At 38.6% G+C, this 14,495-nt stretch overlaps 1 protein-coding gene across 2 annotated transcripts in view; it reads right to left on the reverse strand.

Annotated features, from left to right (window-relative positions):
• Nucleotides 1-233: 233 nt before the first annotated feature.
• Nucleotides 234-14,495, reverse strand: part of cfap210 (cilia and flagella associated protein 210) — a 46,798-nt gene continuing 32,536 nt past the window's right edge. For both annotated transcript variants that reach the window (XM_072261890.1, XM_072261892.1), the window contains 3 exons: nt 9,546-9,738; nt 5,590-5,754; nt 234-741 (listed from right to left, as the gene is read on the reverse strand). In XM_072261890.1, the coding sequence (XP_072117991.1) occupies nt 379-741; nt 5,590-5,754; nt 9,546-9,738 (721 nt within the window). In that variant the 3' untranslated portion in view covers nt 234-378. The remainder of the gene's footprint in view (nt 742-5,589; nt 5,755-9,545; nt 9,739-14,495) is intronic.

Genomic DNA, 14,495 nt, shown 5'->3' on the forward strand with positions numbered 1-14,495 from the left:
AGATAACGGAAATATCAAAATTTGTTCTGATAGCATTATTACTATTCAATGTTAGCACAATCATAAGCAGTCAATTTATACTTGGCTATTGTTAAGGTTAATGTCAAATAAAATTAACCTCAAAGGTTTTTATTTTTGGTAGAAATATAATCATTTAGTTGACAGTAGAAAAGTTCTATACTTGTTTCATTGATATTTATTTGAATCTCAAATTCACAACATGACTATTCAAATATTGTTAATTTCATAATACGTGCAATCAAATATTTAAGTACATGGTTATTGGGTAGATGATTATGGAGATTAATGTTGGTAACTTAATGTAAGATGCTTGTAAAAGTGATACAATCAATTTGTCAGTTATAATTTCCGAAGCATTCACCATATAAACCCTAATGATTTTTTGGATTTCTCAATATCACAGTTGTCATATAACTTTTTAATCATTTCTGTTGTATTGCTTATATAATTTGGAAGCTGAATCCCTGAGGCATCCTGGACTTGGTAACTTGGTCTAATTCCACCCTTTTCTTTGAACACAGGACCATGCCCACCACCAATGCCCTGGTGGGCAGCCTTAAGAAGTGGATAGACACTTTGCCCTTTTTTTGAAGCTGTATTAATAACTTCCTGTGCATACTTTTCAAATTTCTTCTTTTCCACTTCAAGCAGAGCCAAGGTTTTTCGTTCATGTTCCAGTTCATCTGCACGCTCACTTAGTGTCTTTGCTTTCTTTTCAGCCTGGAAATGGACAAAGAAAAACAAAACTTTGAGACAATACATGGATTATAATTAGGGCATTTATTCTTTAACAGAGGCAAGGGAAAACTGAAGACTAAACAATCTTCAAACAACAATGTTAATCTGATCATTCATAAAACATTCTCACAACTGCCTGCTTATTTTAACAACACTGGAAAGGATATTTTCCCTGAATTATTTCAATCCTTGTACAATTCCTTATCTAAGTCCATCTCTTTGATGGGCCAAATTCATTGTGAGCATGTTGTGAGTGCAGAACAAATGGGCCAATTTCTTTAAATGTTAATTCATAATCAACTCATTTGAGCCAATAATGGCAAAAATGTTAAGTTTCAACACATTAAAGTGTTCAACATTTTTAATTAAAGACTATTGCATGTTTGATTAGTTGTTAATCTTGCATTTTGTTTACAATTATGTTAACTTTACATTTTGCTACTTATGTAAGTAAACTGCATCATAAATTGACAAACACAAGAGATTGTGCAGATGCTGGAAATCCAGAGCAACAGACACACAAAATGCTGGAGGAATGCAACAGGTCAGGTAGCATCTATAGGAATTAATAAACAGTCGACATTTCTGGCCAAGTCCCTTCATTGGGACTGGAAAAGAAAGGGGAAGATGATAGAATAAAAAGGTGGGGTAGGGGAAGGAGAACAAGCTAGAAAGGAAGAGGTGAAGTTAGGTGTATGAGAAAGATAAAGGCTGGAAAAGAAAGAATGTGATAAGAGAGGAGAATGGACCATGGGAGAAGGAGGAGCAACGGGGGAGGTGGTAGGCAATGTCTCCTCTAACTTGTAATGACTAATGTGCGTAAAAATCTCATGCTGTGCAATTTTTACTCAGTGACAACAACGTGCACACTGAATAATTTCTTCAATAAACACTATAAATAAGCCAGTTCTCAAATCTACAGACAAATCATCGCCAACTCCACGTTGTCATCATCATCCACATAGAAACTGGAAGAGGAAATGTGAGGTAGAGGGTGACAACCTGTTGTGCACAGTTTAAATTCCTTTGTCCGTTCGTAGCAAAAGATGTGTGGGTGTGCACACCTTAGAGGGAACATTGGTGGTAGGCAGGTGAGGAGAAGAGTTAAGAGGCCAGAATGGGAACAGAAGAAAAAGGAAGGGGGAGGTGAAAAGAAGAAAAAAGCTACCAGAAGGTAAATCAATGCTCGTGGCATCAGGTTGACGGCTACCTAAGCAGAATATGAGGTGTTGCTCCTCCACCCTGAAAGTGGTCTCATTGTGGCAGAAGAGGAGGACATCCAATGACATTTCAAAACAGTAAAGGGGATAGGAATAAAAATGGTTAGCTGCTGGGAAATCCTGCTTTTGGCAAATGGATCAGAATATTACACAAAGTGGTCACATTTCCATAGATGCTGCTTGGCTTGCTGAGTTCCTCTAGCATTTTGTGTATGTTGTATCTAAGTTAATACTTATGATTTTAAATTTTGTATAACACTTAGATTAGTTATCATTTATTTTCAATAGTAAGAAATATGGTGTTTATCATTAATACCAAGGAATACTATATTACAGGCAATTACTAATTGACAAAACAATCAGGTAAATCAAGTTACCTATTCCTTTAAAAACAAAAGCCCTATTATGCTGCATTTCTTTTTCCTTTTCTCTGTTGTCGCTTCATATTCACCTGAATTAAGGTAGCCCTCCAAACCAATAGATTTGGAATGAAGTAGGCCATTGTTCAGTTATGCTATGTATCAGGCATATGGTGAAGTAAGGATGATATTTAACTGTAGATTAATAAATATTGCCGCAACTGACACTGAATTAAGATTGTTGACAATTTTTTGTAACTATTATAAATATAAATAGAACTCTTTTTAACTATGCTGGCAAGAAGCATGCTGATGTTTACAACATAAAGAGAAAGGGGATTTTGCATGATGTGCTTCTCAACTAGAAAATATGCCTTGAGTACTTGATGTTTTGCTGCTAGTCTTGTTAGTCTTTACACAAGTGAAAAGGCTACTGCCTTCACATTGAATGACTCTCATTTTAGGTTCACTAAATGGGTGTTTTCATTTGTCCTAATGTAAACTCAAACATTGTTGTAATACAAATCGCAAAATTGGGTCATCCTCGCTTTAGGAGATTATGATTGTGTTTAGTATCATTAAGAATCATTAAAGCCCAAACTGGATGTTCACAAACAGTTGTTGCCGTCCAAGTTTACAATTAGCAATTGGGACATCTTAAAGTTATCTCTCTCTCTATGAGGCAGATAAAAATACATGGATCTCCAGAGACCTGCCCCTTCCCCCAAGACTTAAAAAGGGATTGACTGCACTCCAAAACAGGTGCTCCCAGGTCAATTTGAGGAGCAGCACTAGGGCCATGGATCAGACTTCAACAGAACACAGATGCTTTGATCTCTGCCCAGTGCCATCGAGTAAAATTGAAATGATTTTGAGAAGTCAGGATAAAATCCATAAAATGACATCCAAGAAGGGGTACATGAAATTGTGTGATACTTTCACACTGATGTGTCATTGTGAGTGAATAGTCTTTATTGTTAACTCACAATTCTGATGGAAAGGGTTTTGACATGAACCTGTAACTATCTTTCTCTTTTCACAAATTCCATCTAAGCTGCAACATTTCCAGAATTTTCTAGGTTTTGTTTTTAGATTTTCAGCATCCGGAGTTCTTTGGATTCTTAGTTAACGACAAAGGTCCTGATTTCCTCATCTAATTACTCTCAGTATATTAATAATACCCACTGTGCATGTTCATTATGTTGTTATGTGTACAAAATATAACGAGAAATGACATCTCAATCAGGTGAAGTATATGTACAACTTCCCAATGTATGGGACTATTACAGAAAATGCACACAAAACTATATTTAGAACACATTTATGCAAGATCAATGTGTAAAAACAGGAGCTGATACATCCAGTAGTCAGCATAAAATGAGGAAAAAGAAAAATCCGATTGGGATCTGTTTTCACTATCCAGAATCACATGATAAGAACATAAGAAATAGGAGCAGGAGTAGGCCATCCAGCCCGTCGAGCCTGCTCCACCATTCAATAAGATCATGGCTGATCTGTCCATAAACTCAGCTCCATCTACCTGTCGTTTCCCCATAACCCTTAATTCCCTTACTATATGAAAAGCTATCTAACTGTTTCTTAAATATATTTAGAGAGGAAGCCTCAACTGCTTCCCTGGGCAGAGAATTCCACAGATTCACCACTCTCTGGGAAAAACAGTTTCTCCTCATCTCCATTCTAAATCTTCTCCCCTGAATATTGAGGCAATGTCCCCTGGTTCTAGTCTCGTCTACCAATGGAAACTACTTTCCTACTTCTATCTTATCTATCCCTTTCAAAATTTTGTATGTTTCTATAAGATCCCCTCTCATTCTTCTGAACTCCAGAGAGTATAGTCCCGGGCAACTCAATCTCTCCTCGTAGGTTAACCCCTTCATTGCTGGAATCAACCCGGTGAACCTCCTCTGCACTGCCTCCAAAGCCAGTATATCCTTCCTCAAGTATGGAGACCAGAGCTGCACCCAGTACTCCAAGTGCAGCCTCACCAGTACCCTGTATAGTTGCAGCATGACCTCCCTGTTCTTGAATTCAATTCCTCAAGCAATGAAAGCCAACATTCCGTTTGCCTTCTTAATAACCTGTTGTACCTGCAAGCCAATGTTTTGCGATTCATGAACAAGCACTCCTAAGTCCCTCTGCACAACAGCATGCTGCAATCTTTCACCATTTAAATAATAATCTGCTCTTCTATTATTCCTACCAAAGTGCATAATCTCGCATTTACCAACGTTGTATTCCATCTGCTAGACCTGGGCCCACTCAGTTAACCTATCTATATCCCTCTGCAGACTCTCCACATCCTCTGTACAATTTGCTTTTCCACTCAGTTTAGTGTCATCAACAAATTTTGCAATGCTACACTCAGTCCCCTCTTCCAAATCATCAATGTAAATGGTAAACAGCTGCGGGCCCAGCACCAACCCCTGCGGCACCCAACTCACCACTGACTGCCAACCGGGGAAACACCCATTTATACCAACTCACTGCCTTCTATCGGTTAACCAATCCACTATCCATGCCAATACACTTCCTCCGACTCCATGCATCTGTATCTTATTTATAAGTCTCTTGTGCCGCACCTTATCGAAACCTTCTGGAAATCCAAGTATTTGACATCGACCTGTACCCCTTTATCCACTGCACTCATTATGTCCTCAAAGAACCCCAGTAAGTTTTGTCAAACAGGACCTGCCCTTTCTGAATCCATGCTGTGTCTGTCTAATGGAACCACTCTTTTCTAAATGTTTCATTATTTCTTCCTTAATGACAGCTTCAAGCATTTTCCCGACTACAGACGTTAAGCTAGCTGGCCTATAGTTACCTGTCTTTTGCCTACATCCTTTTTAAAAAAGTGGCGTGACATTTCCTGTTCTCCAATCTTCCGGGACCTGCCTAGAGTCTAGAGAGTTTTGATAAATGATTACCAATGTGTCTACTATAACCTCTGCCAATTTCTTCAGCACCCTGTGATGCATCCCATCAGGACCAGGGGACTAATCTACCTTCAGGCCTTCTAGTTTGCTCATCACTATCTCTTTAGTGACAGTGATTTTATTGAGGTCCTCACCTCCCATTTCGTCCATAACATCCTTCTTTGGCATATTAGACGTGTCCTCCACCATGAAGACTGACACAAAATAGTCATTCAATGACAAAAAAGATTGGAGCAAAGGAAAGTAAAACCAGATGCTTCCCTACGTGAATAAAATATATAATTTCATAAAACTCACCATTTGTTCAATGAGGAAAGATTGTATGTTTCTTCCTTCTTCCAAGTTCTTAAGCTTTTTCTTTCTTTCCTTTTCGTTATGCATATAATCTGCTTCCAATTTGGCATGAAAGGTTTCAATTGCTTGTAATTTTTCTTCTTTTTCCTTCTCCTCATGTTCTTTCAGCTAAACAGACATCATCTGGTTAAGTTACTTTGCTTCAAAGTGCGTTCATTAAAAAATCATTAAGCATTGTATTAGTTAAAGTGAAATATCACCTCTGTGCTCTCCACTTCCTGAGCAGTGACTTGAAAACACTTCAATTTGCCAACAGATGCTATTTCATTGGCACTTCACTCAGCTCTGGAACAACTGGGCAATGACAATGCATACATCAGGATGCTCTTCATTGACTACAGCTCTGCTTCAACATTATCATCACCTCAGAATTAAACATTAAGCCATATTACCTCAAAATAAAACACTATGCTCCAAGCCTTGATGTCTCCTTGTGTATGAAAAGATGTGCTGAAATGAGAGAAGGTTAAAAGGAGATTCAAGAAAATGATTCCAGGATTGAATGGCTTGTCATATGAAGAGTATTTGATGGCTCTGGGCCTGTATTCACTAGAACTCCAAGGAATGAGAGGTGACGTAATTGAAACCTATTGTATGGTGAAAAACCATATTGAATTGTGTAAGGTAAGGGAAACAAGTAGGGAAGTTATGGAAACTATGATGATTAAAGAAGAGGAAGTACTGGTGCTTTTAAGGAATATAAAATGGATAAGTCTCTGGGTCCTGACAGGATATTCCCTAGGACCTTGAGCTAAGTTAGTGTAGACATAGCAGGGGCTCTGACAGAAATATTTCAAATGTCATTAGAAACGGGGATGGTGCCGGAGGATTGGCGTATTGCTCATGTTGTTCCATTGTTTAAAAAGGGTTCTAAGAGTAAACCTAGCAATTATCAGCCTGTAAGTTTGACATCAGTGGTGGGTAAATTAATGGAAAGTATTCTTAGAGATGGTATATATAATTATCTGGATAGACAGGGTCTGATTAGGAACAATCAACATGGATTTGTGCGTGGAGGGTCATGTTTGACAAATCTTATTGAATTTTTTGAAGAGGTTACTAGGAAAGTTGACGAGGGTAAAGCAGTGGATGTTGTCTATATGGACTTCAGTAAGACCTTTGACAAGGTTCCACATGGAAGGTTAGTTAGGAAGGTTCAATCATTAGGTATTAATATTGAAGTCGTAAAATGGATTCAACAGTGGCTGGACGGGAGATGCCAGAGAGTAGTGGTGGATAACTGTTTGTCGGGTTGGAGGCCAGTGACTAGTGGTGTGCCTCAGGGATCTGTACTGAGTCCAAAGTTGTTTGTCATATACATTAATGATCTGGATGATGGGGTGGTAAATTGGATTAGTAAGTATGCAGATGACACTAAGATAGGTGGCGTTGTGGATAATGAAGCAGGTTTTCAAAGCTTGCAGAGAGATATAGGCCAGTTAGAAGAGTGGGCTGAAAGATGGCAGGTGGAGTTTAATGCTGATAAGTGTGAGGTGCTACATTTTGGTAGGACTAATCAAAATAGGACATACATGGTAAATGGTTGGGCATTGAAGAATGCAGTAGAACAGAGGGATCTAGGAATAATGGTGCATAGTTCCCTGAAAGTGGAATCTCATGTGGATAGGGTGGTGAAGAAAGCTTTTGGTATGCTGGCCTTTATAAGTCAGAGCATTGAGTATAGGAGTTAGGATGTAATGTTAAAATTGTACAAGGCATTGGTAAGGCCAAATTTGGAGTATTGTGTACAGTTCTGGTCAGCGAATTGTAGGAAAGATGTCAACAAAATAGAGAGAGTACAGAGATTTACTAGAATGTTACCTGGGTTCCAGTACTTGAGTTACAGAGAAAGGTTGAACAAGTTAGATCTTTATTCTTTGGAGCGTAGAAGGTTGAGGGGGGACTTGATAGAGGTATTTAAAATTATGAGGGGGATAGATAGAGTTGACGTGGATAGGCTTTTTCCATTGAGAGTAGGGGAGATTCAAACAAGAGGACATGAGTTGAGAGTTGGGGGGCAAAAGTTTAGGGGTAATATGAGGGGGAACTTCTTTTCTCAGAGAGTGGTGGCTGTGTGGAAAGAGCTTCCAGTAGAAGTGGTAGAGGCAGATTCGATATTGTCATTTAAAGAAAAATTGGATAGGTATATGGACAGGAAAGGAATGGAGGGTTATGGCCTGAGTGCAGGTCAGTAGGACTAGGTGTGAGTAAGCATTCAGCACGGACTAGAAGGGCCGAGATGGCCTGTTTCCACGCTGTAACTGTTATATGGTTATATGGACCTTGACAGAATCGATGTGGATGGTTGTTTCCAATGGTGGGAGAGTCTAAGACCAGAGGACACAGCCTCACAATAGAGAGGCATCTTTTTAGAATAGAGGTGAGGAAGAATTTCTTTAGGCAAAGAGTGGTGGATCTGTGGAATTCTTTGCCATAGGCAGATCTGGAGGCCAGGTTTTTATGTATATTTACGGCAGAGGTTGATAGATTCTTAATCAGAGCATGAAGGAATACAGGGGGAAGGCAGGAGATTGGGGCTGAGCAGACTCGATAGGCCAAATGGCTTAATGCTGCTCCTATATCTTACAGTCTTATGGTCAAGACAGCGATACCTATGGAAAACAGAGAGTGCTGGTGGGGGTTGGGGAGATAGATGAGTGATAGGATCCCGTTGTAGATAGCGAATGATGTGCTGATACAAAGGCTCGGGGTGGTTGGTGAGGATAAGGGGAAGCCTATCCCTATTATAGCTGCAAGAGGATGGGGTGAAGGCAGCATTGATCATCGTGGAAGGGAAACCCTGTTCTTTGAAAAAGAAGGACATCTCAGATGTTGTAGAATTGGAAGGTTCATCTTGAGAACAGATGCAGTGGAAACAACAGAAATGAAAAAAGGGAATAACATTTTTACAAGTGACTGTGGGAAGAGTTATAGTCGAGTCATAGGTATAGAGATATAGAATTTATTTTCTCTATTCTGTGTATCAAATGAATGGCCTTAATGTTTACTGCACCTTTCCTCTATTCAATGATCCCTTATATTCCTTGATGCCTATATCCATACTTTCATCTCATTCTCTCTAATAAAGGTGTCTCAAACAATCATGAGTTTTGGGAGTTTGGTATGTCACCAAAGTCTAGTCATGGAGAGCATTCTTACTGGTTATATCACTACCTGGTAAGGAGGCTCCAATGCACAGGAACAAAAGAGATTGCAGGAGGTTACACAATTTAACTTTGGTAGGACTTATAATGGATTAGTTCACTGTCTATCCATTATTAAGTCCTATTAAAGTTAAATTGCACTCCCATAGTATTAGGATCAAAATCAGAACATGGTTTATTATCACTGACAAATGTCATGAAATCTGTAGCTTTGTGGCAGCAGTACTGTGCAATACACAAAAATGACTATAAGTTAGAATAAGAAATATATCAAATGAAATTAATATTGCAAAAAGAGAGAAAAGGGGGTTCATGGATCGTTCAGAAATCTTCAGGTTCCTGTACCTCCACCCTGATGGTAGTAATGAGAAGAGAGCACGTTCTAAATGGAGAGGTTCCTTAATGATGGATGCATCTTCTTGAGGTACTGCCTTTTGAAGATGTTCTTGATGATGGGGAGGCCAACGTAATAAAATTTTATTTTCCCTATTTATAACATGGCTTTAACCATGAACCAAATGCAGATAATTTCAACTTGGACGTCCAAAATGGGCAGTAGCATTTTTACCTATTGTATGCGCTACCCCTAATTTTATTTCTACTTGGATCAGATATGGCATACAATAGATAAACATGCTACTGCCTATTTTGAATGTCCAAGTTGAAATTATCTGCCACATTATAAATAGGGAAAATAAGATGCACAAGAAACAGCAAAACATGCAAGTATTTTACCGTCATAATTCTGTGTTCTTCAATTGCCTTCATATCTGCCACTAATTTTTCTTCTTTTTTCTTTATTTCCATCTCTCTTGCAGCCTCCTTTTCTGCTGCTGCTTTCTTAATGCGGTCTGTTTCATCTCGTGCTTCCTCTCTCATTTGTTCACTTATTATTTTCAACATCTGGTTTCTCTGATCTTCCTTCTCCCTAGAAGTGCCAGAAAATCGAAAAAGGACATAACACTACAATTGTTCTACAGTTTCTTGTTAAATAAAAAAGCATAAGAAATAAATTAATACAAATAAACTACCCTTAATAAAACAAAAGTTTCAAATGCAGCAGACAATTCATTTTGAAATCATGAACATGGCATATGAGAGGAGTTAAAGTAAATATCTTAAACTCAAGGGGTAGGTGGCCCATTTTACTACATAGGGAGACACTACATCATAAAACCAGATGGTGATGGGTCTTGGGTTTCATCTACTCTCTATATTGGAAATGAATAATGCAGAACAATAGTTGATTCCTACTGTAGAAAGCTGATTATCTGATTATCCAGAGACCTGCCTGGATTCCTTCTTGGTGATGTTGAAGGTTTTTAATCTCCTTGTGCCTATTTGGGAATATCATGGCAATTCAATGAAACTCTTGTAACTGAATTTGAATCAGGTTATATTTTAGCATATATGTTGTTCAATTTTTTATCACTAATTTTTTATTGCAACACCAACAAATTACATTCAATACAACCAGTTGCCAATTACATTTTGACTGTTTAACCCAGCCACCCCCCAACCTTCATCACCATTCCCCCACCCCTCATCCTCTTCCTCATCCCCACCCCCTTCTCCACCCCTCTCTCCCCATCCCTCTCCCCTCCACCAACCAACTGAATAGTAGTACATACACAGACAAAGCATTCCTATTTTAACAAAAGATCTCTTAAGTTAGATAACAAATTTTTCCACATTAAGATTGTATTTGTCGCGCATCATTTACTCTTGCTGATGAAAGTTCCGGGTAAGAAATGTCCAAAAAGCTCCAAAGCCAGTGAGTACTTGAAATATCATGGGGTGGTTTCCAATGCTGGACTACAATCTTCTTAGCTGCAGTGAGGCCTACCAGCCAGACTTTGCGTGTTTTTTCCGTAAGAGAAAGGTAGGAGTCATCATTTAGAAGATGTACAGCGGGGTCAATTGGTAATTGTACCACCGTTAGTTCTGTAAGAGTACTGATAACCTTCCCCCACAAACCAAAAAACCCTAGACATTCCCATACAACATGTATAAAAGAGCCAACGGTTCTGTGGGGGCAAAATGGGCAAAATGAGCAATATGTGTCAGGAACCAGCCCCATTTGATGTCTAATTCTCGGTGTTAAATATGCTCTATGACTAAATTGCAAGTGTAAATACCGATGATTTGGGTTTTTTGAAGCACTGGCAGCATTATCCCAAATCACATCCCAGTCTAAGTCTTGTCCTAATTCAGATACAGTATGTCCTTTTCATTCCTGATGTGGGCATATATTTCTGGGAGTTTAATTTATCATAGATATATGACACTATCTGTCCTGGAGCGCTCTGTATCCAACTTAAAATGGGATGGTCCTTTAAATCTGACCCCCACGAAACCCCATAGGCTTTACAAGCTGATCTTACTCTGAAGTAGAAGAAGAGAGTGTTGATCAATATTATATCAAGATACCAGTTCTTGAAAACTAAGGATAGTACTTGCCCCATTAATATCTTGAAGAGTAGCAATACCTTTATCCTCCCAAGTTCTGTTTGTGAATGGTCTCCCCCCAGATAGAAGATGATTATTGTTCCACAATGGAGATGATTTGCACCATACACTTTTAAATTTTAGGAACTTTACAGCTGCTCTAAACACTTGTATCATATGGGTTAAAATGGGACCATAATACAAATCAGATTTTTTGGTAGACATACCTGTAAGGAGAAAGTCCTTCAACCTTATTGGTGCTATTAGTTCTTTTTCTATATTTTTCCATGATGAAACTTTACCCTCCTCCATCCAAGTATAAAGTAAAGACTTTTTAATACAAGTGCCCAGTGATACAATTTAAAATTTGGACATGCCAATCCCCCATCCAACTTTTTGAATTGTAGAGCTGACCATTTTATATTGGGTCGTTTACCGTTCCAAACATAGCATCGTAGCAAGGAGTCCAGTTTTTGCCAATATCCTGCTGGAGGTGCAAGTGGGATCATTAAGCTGATAAAATTAATGCGGGGTAAGATGTTCATTTTAATGACCAATATACAGGCTGGGACTGATGTTGGCAGTTGTCTCCATCTATTAATATCTTCTTCTATTTTTTTTCAAAATTAAGGAGTAATTTGTTTTAGCCACAGACGATAGGGAAGTATTAACTTTAATACCCAAGTAGAGGACCTCATTTGTAACCTTAATCTGGGGAGGGAGAGACACCTTACTTTTATCTGTATTAATCAGCATCAGTGCTGATTTTGACAAATTAACCTTGTATCCTGAAAGAAATCCAAATTGCTCCAGTGTTTTTAAAACGGAAGAGTTTGTTAAACATTTGCCCTATAAACTAGTTTGTCGTCCGCGTAAAGTGATATCGAATGTGATGTTGCACCTATTGTAATAGGGGAGATCTGAGGAGAGTTTTTAACTACAGTAAATGTGCAAGCGGTTCAATGGATATAGTAAAAATTAAAGGAGACAAAGGGTCCCCTTGTCATGTGCCCTGTCCTACGTCAAATAACTCTAATTCTCCTCCCACACATAACCGGACTGAAGGATTAGCATACAGTGTTTGAATCATATTGATAAATTTATCGCCAAACTTAAATTCTTTTAGAACTCTCCAAAGATATGGCCATTCAAGGCAATTGAACGCTTTTTCAGCATCTAGAAATAGCAGGCCACAGGCAGGCAGGATTTTATGTGTTGCACTCAGTATGTGTAAGAGTTGGCGAATATTATCAGATGCGGGACGTCCCCTGATAAGGCCCGTTTGATCTGGGCTAATTATTTTCCCAACTACTGTCTCAAGTCTACTGGCTAAGACTTTGGAAAATATCTTGAGGTTGGTACTTATCAAGGAGATTGTATGGTAATTGGCACACTCCAAGGTGTCCTTACTGGGCTTAGGTATAATGGTGGTCAGGGCTGTGTTTAGATCTCTATGGAAAGCGCCATTTCCAATAGCATAATTTAATGTTTCTAAACATACTGGTCCAAGAATATCCCAAAGTGCTAGGTAAAGTTCCACAGGTATGCCATCTATACCCGGCGTAAGGCCCTTATTTGTAGCTTTGACAGCTTTAAGTAGCTCATCCAGTGTAATAGGGGAGTCTAGAGTTTTAGTGTCCTCTAATGACAACGCAGGGAGGTCTAATCCACTAAAAAAAATCTGTGAAGTCATTCTCAGAAGGAACTGAGCCACTTGCATACAGTTCTTTAAAGTAATTCTTGAATGTCTCCTTTATTTCCTCTGTTGAAGATACTACTCCACGTTTAGCACATCTCATCACTGGTATAGACCTTTTAGCTTCCTGCTGTTTGAGTGTTAGTGCCAAAAGATGGCTCGGTCTGCTGCCTTCTGTGTAATACTTATGTTTGGTTATATGGATCATATATTCTGCCCTGCTTCTTAATAAATCATTTAATTCTGCTTGTTCTGTTTTGAGCTCGTTTTCTTTTGTTTTGGTGTATCTCCTTTTGAGATCATTCTCCAAAACCTTACATTGTTCCTTTAGGGTGGAAATCTTTTGAAGCTGGCTTTTATGTAGATGGGAACTGAACCATATGGCATTATTTCATAAGGAACCCTTGATGGAGGCCCAAATCACTGTCACATCTGAGACACTATTTTTATTTAAATTTATAAATTCCGTCAGTTTTGTCATTTTGTCATTTGTCAAATTCATTATTTTTTAGAAGGGTGGAGTTAAACCTCCACCTAGTAGCCTTATTTTTAATTTTGCCATAATTAAAAGTAGATATGTCTGGGTTGTGATCAGATAGATGTCTGGGCAAAAGTTCTATTGAGTGTACTAAAGGCAGCAGACCGGAGGATATAAGAATGTAATCTATTCAAGAGAAGGTTTTATGTCTTGTGGAGAAGAAGGTATAGTCTTTAGCAGATGGATTATGCACCCTCCACACATCAGTTAAATTTAAATCCATTAGAAAAAGGTTAAGTGCTTTGGAAGCAGATTCTTGAGAACTTGATATAGTTGAGGAAGATTTATCGAGGTTAATGTTTACCAAAGCATTCATGTCTGAACCAACATATAGTAGGTAGTCACTTAACTTCAGTAATTGTGAGGTAATTGATGGAAAAAATTCAACCTCAAATGCAGTCGGGGCATATAGGCTAATGAAAGTAACTTTTTTACCCTGAGTGGGTGTACAGCAAAAAGCTAGACGTCCTTCATTGTCGGCGCCAGTCCCTTCAATTGATACATCAATACAGCATCTCATCAATATCTCCTTTCGTATGAAAAATTAACTCCTTTCGTATGAGTACCATCAGCTGATGCCACAATGGGTTTATAAAAGCAGTTTTGAATCCTGAGAATGTCATTAGGTTTAAGATGTGTTTCTTGTAACAGCGCGACATCTATTTTCTTTCTGCGTAAGAAATCTAAAACCTTTGAATGCTTGTAGGGAGAGTTTAATCCTTTATCATTAAATGATACAATAGTAAGATTTTCTAATCTATCTGTGTTGCTCATCTTCCCCTGGATCTGTTGTTGTAAGTTGGTGGTGGAGCCCTGAGTTACCTCCTTCCCACCACACCCCCACATTCAACCCTTTACTTTGTAACATCTGTGAGTGTCACTTAGCAATGTCAGACACTGAACATTAACCGCCTCCCTCTAGCACCAACAAATTAGAAAGGCAAAGCAGTTCTCGTAGACAATCATATCAAAGAGACAAGAAAAAAAAAACCTGGTCAAACCT

The sequence above is a fragment of the Mobula birostris genome, chromosome 6 (assembly GCF_030028105.1).
Source record: "Mobula birostris isolate sMobBir1 chromosome 6, sMobBir1.hap1, whole genome shotgun sequence".
Taxonomy (NCBI): domain Eukaryota; kingdom Metazoa; phylum Chordata; class Chondrichthyes; order Myliobatiformes; family Myliobatidae; genus Mobula; species Mobula birostris.